At 39.2% G+C, this 17300-nt stretch overlaps 1 protein-coding gene across 1 annotated transcript in view; it reads left to right on the forward strand.

Moving 5' to 3' along the window:
• Positions 1-276: 276 nt before the first annotated feature.
• MRPS9 (mitochondrial ribosomal protein S9) overlaps positions 277-17300 on the forward strand; it is a 38032-nt gene continuing 21008 nt past the window's right edge. Inside the window, exons 1-4 of the mRNA XM_065640107.1 lie at positions 277-375; positions 7641-7820; positions 16456-16518; positions 16608-16638. Of these exons, the coding sequence (XP_065496179.1) occupies positions 307-375; positions 7641-7820; positions 16456-16518; positions 16608-16638 (343 nt within the window). The 5' untranslated portion in view covers positions 277-306. The remainder of the gene's footprint in view (positions 376-7640; positions 7821-16455; positions 16519-16607; positions 16639-17300) is intronic.

A 17300-nucleotide genomic window follows, 5' to 3' on the forward strand; every position in this document is an offset into this window, starting at 1 on the left:
TGCGAGTTACAAACCCCCATTTTAAAGATCGGCGTGAATTCTAATAACGCCGGTGTGTTTTTACTTTTCAAACACAGCTTGACACCCCGCCCGCAGCCCTGTCACCGGCCCACAACACACTCAGCGGCCGCCGCCACGGCCCCGCAGCGCCAGAGAAGGCACAGCGGGGGGCAACGCGCAGGCGCGGCCCCGCCCCCTAGCCCCGCCCGCCAATCGGTGGCGCCGGGGCCTGTGACGGACGGGCGCCGCGCTGTTCCCTGGCCTCCCCTCCCCTCCCTCTGCGGGCGGGGCGGCGTTGCCGCGGGCATGGCGGCGGCCGTTGGGCGCGTGCTGCGGCTGGGCAGCCGTTGGAGCGCGGCGGCGCCGGGCGCCCAGGTGAGAACCGGGCCGGGCCCTTTCCCCGCCGCCCGGCGTGTGGAGGCCGCCTGCTCCGTGCTCCGGTGTCCCGGGCCCTGCTTGGCGAGGGGCTCCATGCGGTGGCAGCGGGCGAGCACGAAGGCGGCAGGGTGTGGGGAGGAGGGGGGTGGGCAGCGGGCCACAGCGGGGCGGGTTCGCGTCCCCGGCGCGGTTGCGGAGGGGGCGGAGCGGAGCGGGGGTGTCCCTGGCGGGGTGACACCGCGGTCGCTTCGGAGGCCACGGTTGGGCCGGGGGGAGGGGTTGCGGCCTACCGGGTGCGCGGGGCTGGCGCCGAGAGGAGGCAGCGTTGGGTCGGAGTGCGGGGCCGGCGCCGCGGTCAGGTCAGCCCTGCAGTGCGCTGAGTTTATTTTTCTTAATATAAAGAAAAAAAAAAGTAGTTAAGCCCTGAAGTTATATATATATATCACTGGGATTAACAGAGCCACGTGTAGACCAAAGCTATATACAAAGCGAAGTCCTTTAAGATTCATGAATAAGTGGTAAGTTTTTAGATTGTTCATCTTATGTTTGGTCAGCAGGTAGGTAGATAAGGTAGTTTCCCAGTTCTTGCAATGGAGAGAGAGGTGCACTCAAGTGCACTAGCTGCTGATTAAACAGAATTACCCATTTGTTTTGAGAGCTACCAGTGTTCAGCTGATTGCTGTTTAATTAAAAAGCTTAGCTGCTGTCAGTGTTGAGGACAGGCACTGTGTTTGTGCAGTGGTATTTGATACACCTGTATATATATTTAATGAGTGACCAGCAAGTGAATAAAAAGGCATGCTGGTAACGCTTCCAAGTTACAAAGTAATTTAGGATAATAAGGGATGAAGAACTGTTCAGTGACTGAACTGTACCATACCACAGCGTAACAGAAAATAAGGTGCAGTAAGGAAATGAAAGGTAATACTAGAAGGAGCAATTTGAACTGTTTATATTAGTTACTTCTGGATTAACTTCACCGATTAAGTATAAAGACCTGCTGCCTGTGTGAGTACTTCTTTAAGCAGCAGTTAGAAACACATGCACTTAAATTGTGCAAGAAATGAGAAAGAGAATAAGGCTGAAAATATTCTGATGCTTGATTTTATTCTCAGTTGGAATAGGTTGCATTGATTTGGTTATCCTGTGTCAAAGGTATGATTATGGCAGTAGCTTAGTTTTCCTGGCCAGGCACCTGGTTGAGTTTGAGCCAAAAACTATTTGTGGCATAAATGAGGAAATTTTCTCGAAGGAGTAGTCACTGTAAAAGGTAGGGCTGGAAGAGGCCTTGAGAGATCATTTGTCTAATCTTCACTCCCAGAGATGGAATCAGTACCTAAGCCTGTAGCTATATACAAGTCGTCTTAACTGTCTGTGAACCGAAGGAAACAAATGGGAGGCAGGGCCCAGGAAACTTAAAGAATCTCTTCCCATTAAGTGTAGTTAACCTGTGGAATTGTTTGATGAGGGCAATCAGGATACTAACCATTTATGTGAATACAAAAAACAAGTTAAGAAAGTTCCACTGACGATTGCTAGAAACAAGATATCAGCATGTCTTTGAACTGCAGATTGTTGAAAATGGAGGAAGTGTCCTGGGAAAATGATCACTAATTGTTCATCCTCTCCTTGTGCTTCTGATACTGGCAGGGAAATAAGGTGATGCACTGTTGTTCTGACTTGCTATAACCATTTCTTACATCAAGCACTTATCTGTCCTTACTGTTAGGGAACTCTTTTATGATGCCTGTCCTAAAAATCCCTTGCTAGAGTTTAGTTTATTACTTCCTGTCTATCTTAGTGGAGGAAACAGTTTAATTTCTCTGTTTTTTAGTATTTGAAAGTGTCTTGCATTGACAGAGGAAATGGCAGAGAAACTTTGTAATCCCAGTTTCCTTGGCTTTGAATAACAGATTTAGTTTCCTATTCTTCTAATAAGCAAAACACAGAGATTTAGCACAATTTATAAAGCAAAAAAAATCTAGCTTAGTTATTGTGAGTTACTTCTGATGCAGTTGAATAGCTCGGTTCTCAACAGAAGAGTTCAGAGTAGTGTAGGTGCTATTTCATTTGACTGGGTCTTCTACCTGATCGCCATGGATGATATATGTACTAATATAAGAAAGAGATAATACCACTTTGCTGACAGTCATTCAGAACTACATACTTGGAATGGAGTAGCTTTTTTCTGCAGTGTTAACTAAGCTAGAGTTAAAGAGCCTGTTAGTATTTGGTAACTTGTGCCTCAAAACAACCAGACTCAAATTCAGTTCCTCATAATGCATGTCTGACATTTTCAACATATCTACAGATTTAAGGCTATCTTTTATTTCTATAGTATACAGTATAAGCAAAACTTATATGTAGATTGGGTCAAATATGCACAAAAAGTAGATTTTCTGGGTGGGGAGATGCAGTTCTACAATTACCTGTCAGGAGACTTCGTTTTGGGAAGAAGTTTCTTCTGCTGAAATACTTTGTGAAATTACGTATAAAAAGTAATATAAAATCACTTATGCACATTTGCTGACACCTTGTGATATTTTCTGGTGTGTTTTATAAAATGCTTATTAAAACATTAACCTGATACTGGTCTACCTAATTAGTTTGTGGGCTGACTGAAATCTAAGATTATGTAAATGTTTAAGTAAATAAATTTAAACACATTTTTTAAATGCAGCACACTAGAAAGCCAAATCTGACCTCTTTAACAAAAAATAATTCTTTAGAAACTGGGAATGGGTCTGAGCACTTACATTCTGTATGATTGCTACATAATGTATGTATTTTCTTGGACAACAAGTGACCAGAGGGCTACTGTTGGTATCTTGTATGTCTGTTGGGTTCAGTAGCACTAACTGTGCCAGTAATAGAAGCAACGAACACATGGCAGCTTTAGTCCTGCATGCTGATGTAGTTGTACAGCTCCAGCTCTGCATCTGCTGCTAAAATTCTATCCCAAAGATAACTTTTTAGTACAAATTCGTTTGTGCACTGCATGGTTTTGGGAAGGAGATCGTTGAAGTCTGCCAGCTTAGAGCATGAAAGCAGCACGAAAATAGTGCAACTGTATGTGTACCACATCATTTGATGTTGTCTTCTATCTCTGTAACTGTGTCATGTTGTAAAATGGACAACGTTTTCTCTTGAATTCAAACCTCCTGTCTCTGATTCCCCTTCCCTCCCATTCCAAAAGTACAGGAAGCTTGATTCCTCTGCTAGTGATACGTGTTGATTTTATATCCATATAACTTCAGTGAAGCAAAATGAACAGGATGAGTAAACAGACAGGTCCTAGTTATTCCTTTTCTTGGAAAAAGTAGACCAGAGAAGTTGAAGTTATCTGAAAATGCTATCTTATTTTCTCTAAGGCAAATTTAAATATGCTTTGGCCCTTCTAATTTTCTCCCTGCATAACTTCACAGCATCCTTGTAGTCTTCCTGAGTTGCCTGCCCCTTCTTCCAAAGGTTATAAATTCTCCTTTTCCTGAGTTCCAGCCGAAGCTCTCTGTTCAGCCAGGCTGGTGGTCTTCCCTGCTGGCTCGTCTTTTGGCACCCGGGGAAAGCCTGCTCCTGCACCTTTAAGATTTCCATCTTGAAGAGAGGCCAGCCTTCCTGGATTCCTTTGCCCTTCAGGACTGCCTCCCGAGGAACTCTGCCAACCAGCCTCCTAAACAGGTCAAAGTCTGCCCTAAGACAGTGGGGTTGAATGCACTCTCAGCAAGTTTGCAGGTGACACCAAGCTGAGTGGTGCGGTTGACACTCTGGAGGGACAGGGTACCATCCAGAGGTGAGGTTCATGAGGTTCAACAAGACCAAGTGCAAGGTCCTGCACCTGGGTCAGGTCAACCCACAGTATCAATACAGGCTAGGGGATGAAGGGATTGAGAGGAGCCCTGCTGAGAAGGACTTGGGGGTACTGGAGGATGAAAAGCTGGACATGAGCCGGCAACGTGCACTTGCAGCCGAGAAAGCCAGTCATATCTTGGGCTGCATCAAAAGGAGCATGGCCAGCAGGTCGAGGGAGGTGATTCTGCCCCTTTACTCCACTCTGGTGAGAACCCACCTGGAATCTTGTGTCCAGCTCTGGAGCCTTCAGTACAGGAAAGACATGGACCTGTTGGAGAGGGTCCAGAGGAGGCCACTAAGATGATCAGAGGGCTGGAACACCTCTCCTATGAAGAAAGGCTGAGAGAGTTGGGGTTGTCCAGCCTGGAGAAGGGAAGGCTCTGGGGAGACCTTATTGTGGCCTTTCAGTACTTAAAAGGGGCCTATAAGAAAGATGGGGACAGACTTTTTAGCAGGGCCTGTGTCAATAGGACATGGGGTAATGTTTTTAAACTAAAGGAGAGGAGATTTGGGCTAGACATGAGAAAGAAATTTTTTTTATGGTGAGGGTGATGAAACACTGGCCCAGGTTGCCCAGAGAGGTGGTCGATGCCCCATCCCTGGAGACATTCCAGGCCAGGCTGGACAAGGCTCTGAGCAACCTGATCTAGTTGCAGATGCCCCTCCTCATTGCAGGGGATTGGACCAGGTGACCTTCGAAGGTCCCTTCCACCTCAAACCATTCTATGATTCTGTGAATGTAAAGTTCTGTGGTGTCCTCTAGAAAGTAAAGGAGCATGCTTTATTGTTTGACTGAAGTGCCAGAAGCATTTAGCTGTGCTGTGCAGTTCTTCCCTGTACCATCCATGAAATAGTACTCTTATCCCAGAAGAGGTATCCAATACAATAGATATTAATTTGCATAAGAGGCTGTTTTCTAATTATGAACAGTTTGTGTGTTCAGGGACTTTTGATTAGTGACGAATTGAAACTAGGGAAGACTATGAATAGCTTGAGGGAAGGAGGACAAAAATGAGAAAATTACAATAGAAATTGACAGGAATAAGATGAAAGCAATCTTTTTAAAGTATCCTGTTTAAAGCATAGCAGAGAGAAAGCAATTTTGGGCCAAGTAATAAGGAATCATATGTTCATTAACAAGAATTACAAACAATTAGTTACTGTTAAGACAAGAAATACAGAAGATGAATTGAATTCTTTCCTGAGGAGTGACTAAGAGAGAAGAACAGGGAATATGGAGAGATACCTCTTCCTTCTAAGGAAATCACCAGAGCTTTGCCTGTGGAAAATGCGTACATTTAAAATTTTGATTATTTTTCTTTTAATTCTGCATATGCTAATGTAACCTAACAGAAAACATGAATATATATTAAAAAAAAGGCACACCAGGACTAGCATTGCATATGATACATATAAGCTATGGAGAAAACAAAGCAAAACAGGCTCTTCAGCACCAAATTCTGCTTTGGAGCTGTTTTTAAACCTTTTCTGGCAGAGGTTTTGGTTACTTTTCTGAGGTACATACCTTGGGGGCATATCTTTTATGTCAGGTTGTGAAAGCGTAGTGGGTCAGTTATTTCCATCTCGTGTGACCTTGTCATTCAAAGGTTACCTTCTGTGTCAAACCTTACTGAGTTCGTAGGACCTATACTGCAGCACAGGTGTGTGCTATACATAGGTTTAAGGCAGGGTATTGTAGTCTTTATTCCAAATTGAAATTTTAAGTGGGGTTGTTAGGTTTCATATATCGAACCCTGAGACAGTCATGGACAGGTACATTGATCATTAATAGCTCTACATATATACAGCAAATTGGATGTGTTGGACCGGTCGATCGTTGCCTGCAGGATGTCCAGAATACCCACTGGGCTCTGTGAAAGTATAAGAAAAGCTGTGTTTCGTTTCCTGTTCGTGTAGGACTTGACCATGCAATACAGAACACCCAAAGCTTCTAGTCGCAGGAGAAGTTTGTGTAAGCTAACTCACATTACTAACAGAAGGTGGAATTTTGATTTGCTTTTGTGTTTGTCTTGCAAATCTATCCATGTAATCTTGTTTTGATGAGATGTGTGTGTTTGTATCACTGTGGTTATAACTAGGTTTGAAGGTTGCTGTTGTATTTGTATCAGTTACAGGAAGATAGTGAGTATTTTATGCTATTCATATTAGCTTAACTCAGAGTGGTAAAATCCATCAAAATGGTCAGCGTGTCTAAATTGTGATCTGGAGAAGACAATTCCTGTGGCTCGGATAACATTTAATAATTTCAAATACTAGCTTTATTCTGTTCCTCATAATAAGAACTCTTTAACTCGTTCACTTTGTGCGTGTTTGGCTAAAGGTAGACTGAGCCTGTAGTTCCAGGAGCAGTAGAGGCAATTTAATAATTTGTTCAAAGAAACTAAGGTAAAGAGGGGTCACCTCTTCCTCTTTCTTGCTCCCAGTTTCTTAGTTCAGCCACCTTCTCGTGTCAGCTTTGGCTCTTCTCAGAGGTTTCTCTGAATCGCTCGGACTTACCAGCTCAGCAGAGAGCTGCCCGCTCATTAGGAGGAGGCAGAAGTTGATGTTCTGCCTCTTTTAAGGAGCTGAGCTGGCTTGCAGAAGAGTCCGAGTGTCAGAGCTGGGAGTGGAGGATAGAATGTTGGCAGAGTGGACTGTGAGATGGGCTCACTGTGCCTTGTGAAGCTGCACCATGGCATGTTGAAGGAGCTGGAGAGAAGTGTTTCAGGGTCCTATCGGGTGAACAGTACATTTTTCTGATTCAGAAGTGACTCTTTTTCTATCTTTGCTTTTCTGTCCCACATAGCATTTTTCTTGTGATTCCCTCCCCCCAGCCACAGAAGACCACACAATCAGTTCTCATTCAGTTTGTGGAATAATTAAGCTGCAGAGGACTTTAATACTAACATGGGCGAGACAAAATAGTGCATAGCATAATAAGGAAGGAGCACTCCAGAGCCTTTAGCAGTGTTTGTGGAGCCACGTGCTTCTGAAAGCCACTGGAGAGCCACCTCACAAATCCTTTTCATAGGTGAAGACAAAACCTGCTCATTTGCTGATAGATTTTTATTTTCTTTTAAGACTGCATCTGTTGATCAGTTCTGTGTTTTGTTTTTGCTGGATGTTCCTGACGTGTGATACTATGTGTCTTTCTGTCAGGAGAATCTTCTGAATTAATTGTAATGTGTGAAAATGTTCAACTTTTAGAATGTGTCTATCTGTTTATAGACATTAAACAATTGAAAGAAAATGGTTTCATGAGTAATATTGCCTTTTCTAACTTATTACAGTAATATTGCATCTTGTTATAGGTGTGAATGGCTTGCTATACTACTCATTTCATTTAGAGCTCACTGTGCCAAAAATATAAAATAAACCTCTCACTTTTCTTTTTTCGTTTTTGTTTTTGTTAGACATTAAGGCTAATCTGTACCACTACAGCAAGGCAGAGGAAAAATGTAGGAGCCTCAGGACCTGAAAAGTACACGGAGGCATTTATTAAAAAACAGATTGAAGAGTTCAACCTAGGAAAGAGACATTTAGCCAACATGATGGGAGAAGATCCAGAAACTTTTACCCAAGAGGATATTGATGTAAGTACAGTTGCTCTGTTGGAGAAGTAATTTACTGTAGAGTTTCAGATATTGAAAGCACTTTACTTCAGCATGAGCCCCTCAGCTCTCTGTGAATTTTAATCAAACTGTCAGAATAAGAAAGAATGCTACTATACATCGCAAACATTGCAACTGTGACTATGAATAGAGAATTCTACCCGTGCTACCATGTGAGGTCAGACATCACAGTATAGAGTTGTATACTGTATCTTGCTAAAGCACGGTAGGTTCTTTTTGAAAGTCCTAATGGATAATCCCCTTGATCTGAGGATATAAGAGGCACTGTAAAGGTTTCTGTAGCACTTCGAAACGTTTACCCACAATTTGACCTGCTGTGTATATTTAGGTCAAGTTTTCTATGGTGGTGTGGTTGCTGGTAATGCAAATTAAATTTTATAGGATGTGTTACAACTAACACTCTCATTTAGCTGAGGGATTTTAATATAGATTTGAATTTAAGCTCATATCAGTAGCTCCAAACATACTATTTTATTGCCATTCCCTCCGACAACTGACAGATGGGTGACCTCCTCTTTCTCATTGTCATTTAGGCTCATGTATAGATATGCTGCCTTTCACTCAGAAAAATGTTTTGTTGCATGAATTTTTTTTTAATGTCCCACCTGGTCTTTGCTTCTGTCATTTCTGTCTTATTTTATCACATATCAGAGGTAGGGAGGAGAAATGTCATTTGGTGACATTCACTCTTAGGTGAAGCTGGGTGAAGTCTCATGGCTGAAGCTTTCTCTGTGCAGCAGCAACGCTATTACTATAGCCATGGCAGCACAGTATATCAGCAGGGCCCTTAGGGTAAACATAGTAATGTGTTACGTGCCAAAAGAGAGGTGTGCATGGTTTAGTTTTTTCAGGGGAGAAGATTGTTTGTTGCCTCAGTGGCAAAATTCTGTCAGCATAGCTGTGTCCACCTAAGGGGTCTTGACAGCGTGCTTGTGCCAGGAAAGAGAATTACATCTGTAGGTGGCCATACAGGCTGATTGCAAACACGTTTGACAGGCTTCAAAATTAAGTTCTGAAAACTACTCTGAAAATAGACAGCAAAATAGAGAAGAGGCACAGAGTCAATGGCCTACTGAGAAAAAGGTTGAAATGAGATGTGATTCTTATCAGGTATCAGAAAATCCATAAGGTAAGCTTGACTTCAAGTCATAAATCTGTAGGAAATCAAACTTTATGAGTACAAAGTTATGCACTGATACTGCGACTACTTTCATTCAGAATCATAGATAGTGCTTTATTCTTCTACAGACAAGTACCAGTGCAGAGACCCTTCCAGTCCCAGTGTAGAGTGGATAAGGTCCTGTCAACAGTCAAAGTATTCATCGAGGCATCTGGGTCAGCAGTAGTAGAAGCTTGTTTCTTTACATTTGCCTTCTTATTTCTGTACAGACTATAGAATTTCCTTTTCCTGTATTTTTCAGATTTTTTTTTTCTTACGTTTAGTGACCTTTGGTTTTTTTTAGTTACTTTCTTGTGAAGTATTCATGCACAGACCTGCCACCAGAATACCTCCCATGTTAGTATAGTATGATGATGATGCTAATAGTTCAGTTTGTTTGCCCGAAAGGTTAATGGTAGGACAACGCATTAATCTGCAGTCTGTCTTCCTTCCTTGATTGAGTCTAGGAGGAAGTCTTAGAGACAGACTGGAAGAAATGGGAGATGGCTGTATCCAAGGAGTGGTTTCTTCTTTCTGAATCCACAGCACTATGAGTGTTTACACAAAATTAACTGAGCTCCATCATTAGTAAAAGCAGATTCATTCTGGAAATTAGCTTTTACAAATGCAGTGCAGGTGACAAGTATGGGACTGCTTTGCAGACTCTGTTTCTGAAAAGATGGAGAAGTGGAGCCAAAAGAGTAGTGTTTTTGTTTGGTGATACCAAGTGTCTGTGGTACATGTTTGATATCTTCATATTCCATCAGGTGTTGGAAAATACTTAAAGTGTGTAATAGTGTATGCTATGCATAATTAAATTTCTGTTATAAAATGTAAAAGCTGCTTAAGCACTGGCAGGAGAATTATCAAGCTTTACATTTTGAACAGTAATAATTCTTTCTGATGAGTGCTTATATACATCCATGTCTTCTGCTGTTAATCAGTCTGTGCAGTGTATTCCAAAAGTAGACATCACAGGATTTTGTCCTTCACCGGAGTTTTAGGTATAGTTTAATAAAAGCTAAACCTTGTGAAGTTTTAAACAGGAAAATAAGTTGACTTATTTGCTAATCCTTCTGGATGTTGTGGAAGCAGAATTGCCTCTTACTGATGCTTTTATTTAGGAATGAAAAGTTAAGCCGTGCATTACAACTCTATTTCTAGAGGAGAAAAAAAAAATCCAGCAAATTGATATATAACTCTGCAGAAGTCTACCAATTGCTTTTTAATTGGTATTATAGACCTCACTCTGAAGCTAGGATGTTTTATTCTCCTATGTGTGAATATGTGCTATGAAGTTTCTCTAATTGATTTGCTTTGCCCATTCCATTTGATGTATCATTTTTCACAATATTTCATAATTTGTGCTCATTTCTAATGAACAGAGTCGTTAGGACAGGCATGTCTAACTACAACTGACAGCTAACATTAGGTGCCAGATGCAGTTTATAAAGCTATGTAGAACTGCAGAGAACAGTTTAAATAAATTAGCACCTGTACATTAGTCTCACTTGCTGGTAATTTATAAGCGAATCAGTAGAGATGACATTTAGGTAAGTCATTGATCAAGTTAACAGCTGCATACCCACTGCCCAGCTGGGATACCTAATTAATAGAGATTGCAGTCCTGACCTAGCGCTTTTCCCTGGTTGAGTCTGTAATCCTTTTATTTTGTGATTTAACTTTAACTTACGGTTGTAGTAAACAGCCCACCTTCGTTTTCCACTGTCAGTTCTGTGATATTCTACTTTAAAGCCCAGAAATCTAAGTAAGATTAATACCAGAAAAGTGTCTTAATCTTCATGACCTATTTATATGCCAGTATTTTTATTATTCATTTTTATACAGCCCCTAAATGCTCTCCCAGATATGAGCTCATCATAAAGCAATACTCCTTCCCCATAAGAGTCACTGAAACTCAAAAGCTAGAGATCTATGCTCATTTTCTCTTGTTGTCTGTCTTATGACCTAATAGATTGTTGTCAAGCAGATGGAATAATTTGAATCTAAAATATACATTTATCTTCACTAGCATATATAATGGCGAAGAAGTACCAGTAAGGTTGTTAATTATGAAAATGTTAAATGTGGAAAACTTCATTCCTTATAGAGTATAGTTTCTTTAAATGAATTAAGACTACTTAAGTGAAAAATAGGTTGTATTCAGTTACTTATAAGTGACTCAGCACATCTGATTTCTAAATAACATTCAAATTTTAGCAGTGCGAAGTGTTAGAAATGAGTGAATAATGGCATATGTGAAATGTCAGAAACATTATTCAGAACAAAATGTATTTCTGAACTTTATCTGCAACAAGAGTGTTTTGTCCAGCATTGTCCTTACAAGAAACATTGCTTTTTCTATTCTTTTTAAATAGTTAAAGCTAGCATGCTTTTTTTCAACTTTACTTTTTTTTTCTAATGGAGCCAAACTCTGCATCAGTGTTTTCTTATTTCTGTGTCAAGGTCCATCTGAACTGATAACTGCTGTATTTTTTTTTATTCTTTTTAATACTGTTCAGTGTTAGAAATAATTACTTTCTTTCAATGGGTTTTGGTTTGTGTCTTTTTTTTTTCCCTGTGTGTTTTTCTCTTTTATTTTTTTTTCCTCTGCAAACCCTGGACAGGACATTAATTTTTGTTTTGAAAATGATTAGTTAGTATAAAAATAATGTAGTATTAAAAGAAGATGGCCTTTTTTCATATAATGCAAGTGGGCTAGTTGGTTGTGTGGGGTGTGCTTTTGTTGTTGTTGTTTTTTGGTTTGGTTTGGTTTTGGTTTTTTTTCCTAAGTTATGGTGTTAAAATGATGTATCACTATTAACTTGAAATTTCTTTCTGCCCAAGCTAGAATTCATCTTTAGATAAACAATGACAAATAATTGGGGTGGTTTCAATAAATTTTAGTAGTTAGTTGTTAGAGGAGGATTTTGTTTTACAAGGTAAGCTTGGGTGTGTCACTGATTTTTGTTTGTTTTGTTAACCTTTTCTGTCTGGTTAAATAAAAAAGCTATTTTAGAGTAAACATTTCAGTTCCCATTTTTGTTTCATTAATTCCTGGTTCTACCCCAAATATTCTGGATTTTGGATGCTGGAAATTTTTAAAGAATACTGCTAATGTGGTGAGAAGGAAAACCAGCTCTTCCAGCAAACATCTCAGTCTGAGAAATGCTGAAGAACAGTGGCTAAATAATGATTCAAGAGGCAAAGTGTAAGAAGGGAAGCAGCTTTCATGTGGTCAAGTTGAAGAGAAGAAGCTGAAGCAGATATCACTCATTGAAACATTACAGCATAAAGTGTCACTTCTCACCTCAGTGTTTTGATGATTAAAGTTTTGTGTGTATTTAGAAAGGAATGAGCTGGATTCTTAAGCCCTCTGCCAAAAAGAATCCTGCTGCAATGGAGCCCCAGGGTGGAGGGGTTTTTTTTCTTTACTTGTTTACTACAGAATACTTTTCCTCACTGCGTATTACTTAGATAACTATCTTTGCACATGATTTGAAAAATGAAAATTAGTGGAATGATTTGTGTGGATTTGAGCTGTGGATTCAACAAAAGTGTGGGAAGACACTTGGTCAAGATCCATTTGCCCTGCCAAAGCTCTCCTACTTATGCTGGGTTATTTAAGGACTGAACTGTCTCAGTCTCCTTCCTCTATCCCAGTATGATTCAGTCAAGTCTATTTGAATTGAAGTATGGAATTCTTAATTTCTCAAGATATTGGGGGGGGGGGGGGGAAGTAACCTTTACTGACCCAGCTGAACTTGTTTAATTCAGACTTAGTCTCTGATGTTTGTGAAAGTGAGCGAACAAATTTCTTGGCTTGTAGATCGGTAGGAGGGGAAGGAGGATCAGAAGTCAGCGTGTGCAACATGTACAATAAAGAGGGAAAACGAGGGTGTGGCAGGTATCCTGAATTTGTACAGCATACCGCATGCAGTGCTGGACAGATGATTTAATGAATTGGTTTGCATGTTTGAAGGACTGCCAGATACAGGGATGGTTTGTTGTTGTTGTTGTGTTGTTGGTTTGGTTTTTTTTTTCTGGTAGAGATGGAAGCTTGTTCTCATTATTTCAATTGGCTTGAATTCAAACTTAGAGCTAGAAGTGAAAGACATTGTGATCCTGTGGGCAGTATACTGAATCATCCAGTCCATCAACAAGTGAGGATATAACAGGATTCCTTTTAGTTTGTTATAGGAATGTTAAGTTTACTATTGCAGTTTAAGAAATGTCTGATGTAAACCGTCTTGTTACTAACATGTATTCATTATGATCTGCTATTTTTAAAGGTGTGACTACTGGGTATTACTTTTTTTTTCTTCTGTGTGGATCAACAGTATAGTGTAAAAACAAACACTTAAAAATCCTGAAAGGAAATGGCTAAAATTCTTTTTAGTGACTTGTAGCAGAAGCAGGCTGTACCCTTTCCACTTTTTTCCAGTAGTTTATGTAAACTTTTTTTTTTTTTTTTTGGAAACACCATTGTGTTACTAGGTACCAGGATTTGTAATCGTGTTTCTGCTGAAAATAATTGTGGGTGTTTCTTTTTTAGAAAGTTGTGTTTCACTTCCAAAGACAATGGTAACAGTGTGATTTAACAAATAGAATTGTGAAATAGCAGCCCAGAACCAGTGGAGGCTATAGTGGGTGAATGAGTCTTGTGTAGCTGAAATGGTGGCCTGAAGAAAGTACTTCTTGGTCGTATTCAGCACAACATTTCCTTTCTTATCTAGAGTTCAAGTCAAATTAAGCACTAGAAGAAGGATAGGGGCCATGACTCTTAAGCTGAAAAACACTCCTGGAATGGAAGACTGCAGTTAAATCTAAAAGGTTTCTTGGGAACTTTACTGCTAGCATTTAGACCTTGATTATAAAGTTTTAAGAGGGACATTCATCTGCTTTTTGTATGTTCAGGAAAATGCAGAATGTGTGGTTAATTCTCTACAGAATTTTGACTCAAGACATGGAGATTCCTGAAAAGAAGCCTGTGTTCCAAATCTGAAGACATCGTTGAAAGATTTCAGAAAAATATTTCATGGTTATTTATGTGCTCCAGCTGCAGTTTGGAGAGGCTAATTCTAATGTAATTCCTAAGGTTCATCCACCATCTTATTCTATGGCTAGTACACATGGGTATTGAGAATTTGAGAGTTTTTCTGAAATACCCCTTTTCTAGAAAACTAAAACACTTGCATAGACAAAATCAGGTTCTGTAAATGAAGTTTCCAAGAGGCAGACTGACTTGCTATGTAGTTGCTAAAAGCACAGCTTGAGGATGCAGCTATTTAAAATTAAGAAAAAATTTCTGAATAAAGTTGAACTGGAGTCTCTTGCATCCCAGGATAGTTCCTAATGGAATGTAAAGACAAATAAGTAACCCATCCTTGATTACATTTCCATAAAAAGGGAGAAGGCAGGAAGACTCTTATTTCTTTCCATTTCGAAACAACAAAAAGCAAACTTAAAAAGCAAACTTTTATTCTTTGGCTAGTTGTTGTTTGGCTAGCTGAAAGTAGATGTTAGGGTTTCTTAATGCAGAGTTTGTTTATGCTTTAGTGTGAAAAACATGAATATACACTCAAGCAGTATCAAATAAACTTTCTAGAAGTAGAAAGTCTTAGATGCCAGTCACTCTCTTAGTTATAAATGTTAAATTGTTATATTTGGCATTTCTTAAGGTGTCATAGGTACAGTAACTGTTTTGTTTGAGATTCTGGAAATGCTTGTATAAAGACTATGTCTTGAGTACACACACAGAATCTTGTAATAAATTCTTTTAATATATTATATAAGGTGTTTGTTTAACATCATTTGGCTCACAGCAGAGTTCTCTATTGTCATCATAATTAATCCCCATTTGTTCATAAATAGGTGTTCACCTACCGTGTGTATGCATAAAATGCCCATTGACTAACAAATGGGAATACAGTAGTCACTAAGAGAAACAAAATTACCATTTTATAACATCAAGTTAAGCCTTTTGTTTGCTTCAGAATTCTCAAAATTTCTGTTCAGAATGCCAGTAGGGGATTAATGGAAGTAATAGGTTAGGTCTTTTTACACTCCATGCATATTAAATCGGCTGAAGCACTGACAAACCACTCCATGTCCATGGAAAAAATTATCAGCAAGTAATAGCCTTAAGGTAGCCTAACTGACAAAGAGCCGTTCTTCTTAAGAGGAGATTTTAAACTCTGATTTTATTGTAATTCTACTTTTCCGTACTGTCTAATGGAAATACAAATGAAACCGCTGCCAGAGGGGTTTATTCAATTAGTCCATGTTACTGTACAAACACAAGATTTCTATCTCAAGCTCTACTGCCTACTGTCTGAAGTTGGCTGCACTTGCCAGACCCCTACTTATAGGGGTTTTTGGTGGCTAGCTTTTTGTTTTCTTTTTAAAAACAAATGGAAATAAACAACTCTCATAAATGCATATTTTTGCTTTATTAAATTAAGTTTTAGTTACTTCGAAGAGGGGAGAGTAAGATGATGTTGAACAGAAATGCGTGTCATTGAGCTTAACCTTGTCAGGTGCTTTGCCTTACATTTTGCCAGAATGATTCGGAATATTGCTATACCTATTTTATTTATTGGAGGCAAATAATACTAACTTTATACATCACATGAATAGTGGTAGATATTGATGAAGTAGAAGCAAATTATGTACCTTGTACTTAGTGAAAAAAGTGGTGAAAAATGAGTACGTAATGAATGTCATATGTTTTTTTAAATTGTTTCAGCAAACCCTAAGGAGAAGAAGGGTGGCATTTAAGAATCTTCTCTGAGCAATTAGTTCAAGTTCAGCAAAGACTGTAGTGATTCACAGTTGTTTCCAAATGCAGTGATCAATGCAATGCTTATTTAGGCTATGTAAACTGTCTTCTACTGCCACAACAAATGTTGCTTTTAGACTAGAGGAAACTACATCTGTAGAAACTGGGATTCTAAAGGTAGAAAACTTTGCTTTGTCCAGTTGCTTTAAATAAAATTTCTGTGCTTGGTCTGTCAGTATGCACTGTTAAGAAGCAGTGATGTTTTCAGAAAGATAAATTAAATGTTGTGATTTCCCCTAGAGTCACAACACTTGAAATTTTAGGGGAAAATCACTGTGTATAAAGGTAGTCTTTGCACTTGAATAGTTCTGGCAAGTTATGATAAATGCTTACCATAAAAACTAAGCTTTGCAAAAGAAAGTTCATTCATTCTGATATAGTAGAGTACAGCCTTCAGAGTGAGGTTTTATTTTTCCTGAAGATTTCTGAGGAAACGATCTGCCTTTCTAGCACAGCACATATGTGGCTCCCTTTCTTACTGTTTTGGTTGCCTACTGTACAAAGGTTATGTTTTTTTCCTCTACAAGTACCTAAGAAATGTTTCAATGATGCTTTTGTGGAAAAAAATCACATATATGATCTCTCTTTCTTTTCAGAAAGCTATTGCCTATCTCTTTCCATCTGGCTTATTTGACAAAAAAGCCAGGCCCATGATGAAGGTAGGATTTTTTGGTTGCATTTCTGAATAACCGTAATGTGATATTTTGAGTAACTTGCTTTTTGCTGATATTTGTTTGTTTATTTACAGCATCCTACTGAAATTTTTCCAGAGCAGAGGAGTAAGTGTTCATAGATTTTTTTTTAAAAATTATTGTTATTTCTAAGTATTAGAATTTTTGCATATATAGAATTCCTTATTTTCACAGATTTACTTTTTTTCCCCATGTTCCTAATGACTGCTAAGACGTGAGCAGTAAAAGCCTGACCTGATACTATGGTTTTTAGGATAAAAAATGCTGCTGGATTCTGGAATACCAGTGGTCTTTTCAGACATCTTGTGAAGTGACTATAGATAAATGTTTTTCATTGTTTAAAAATAAACAATAGGTAGGATGACGTGCAGAATCCATTGAAGTCATGGGAAAACCTTTTGTTGAATTCAATAGCTTTTTGTCAGAGCTGTCTTATCACAGCCATAAAATATTCATTAATACTATTTTAAACCAAAAGTTTTCCTGGTAACTTCATTGCTCTAAAACTTAGAAATTACAGGTTTGAAATTGCCAGTTGAGAGGAGAGAGCGAGTGGAAACTCTTCTAAAAATGTTTTGGTCTGGAAGTCCTAATTCTGCGCTTATGTCCGTACTATCTTTGGTCTTGCTCCCGGGACATCGTATGAAGTCCCAGTTGTCAGTGATATGCCAGTATGTTGGTCAATTTGTCAGTGAGAACTTCACTAAAATCGCCAAATTAATTTTACATAGAATAGTTAAAAGATAATG

Source organism: Caloenas nicobarica, chromosome 1 (assembly GCF_036013445.1).
Source record: "Caloenas nicobarica isolate bCalNic1 chromosome 1, bCalNic1.hap1, whole genome shotgun sequence".
Classification (NCBI taxonomy): Eukaryota; Metazoa; Chordata; class Aves; order Columbiformes; family Columbidae; genus Caloenas; species Caloenas nicobarica.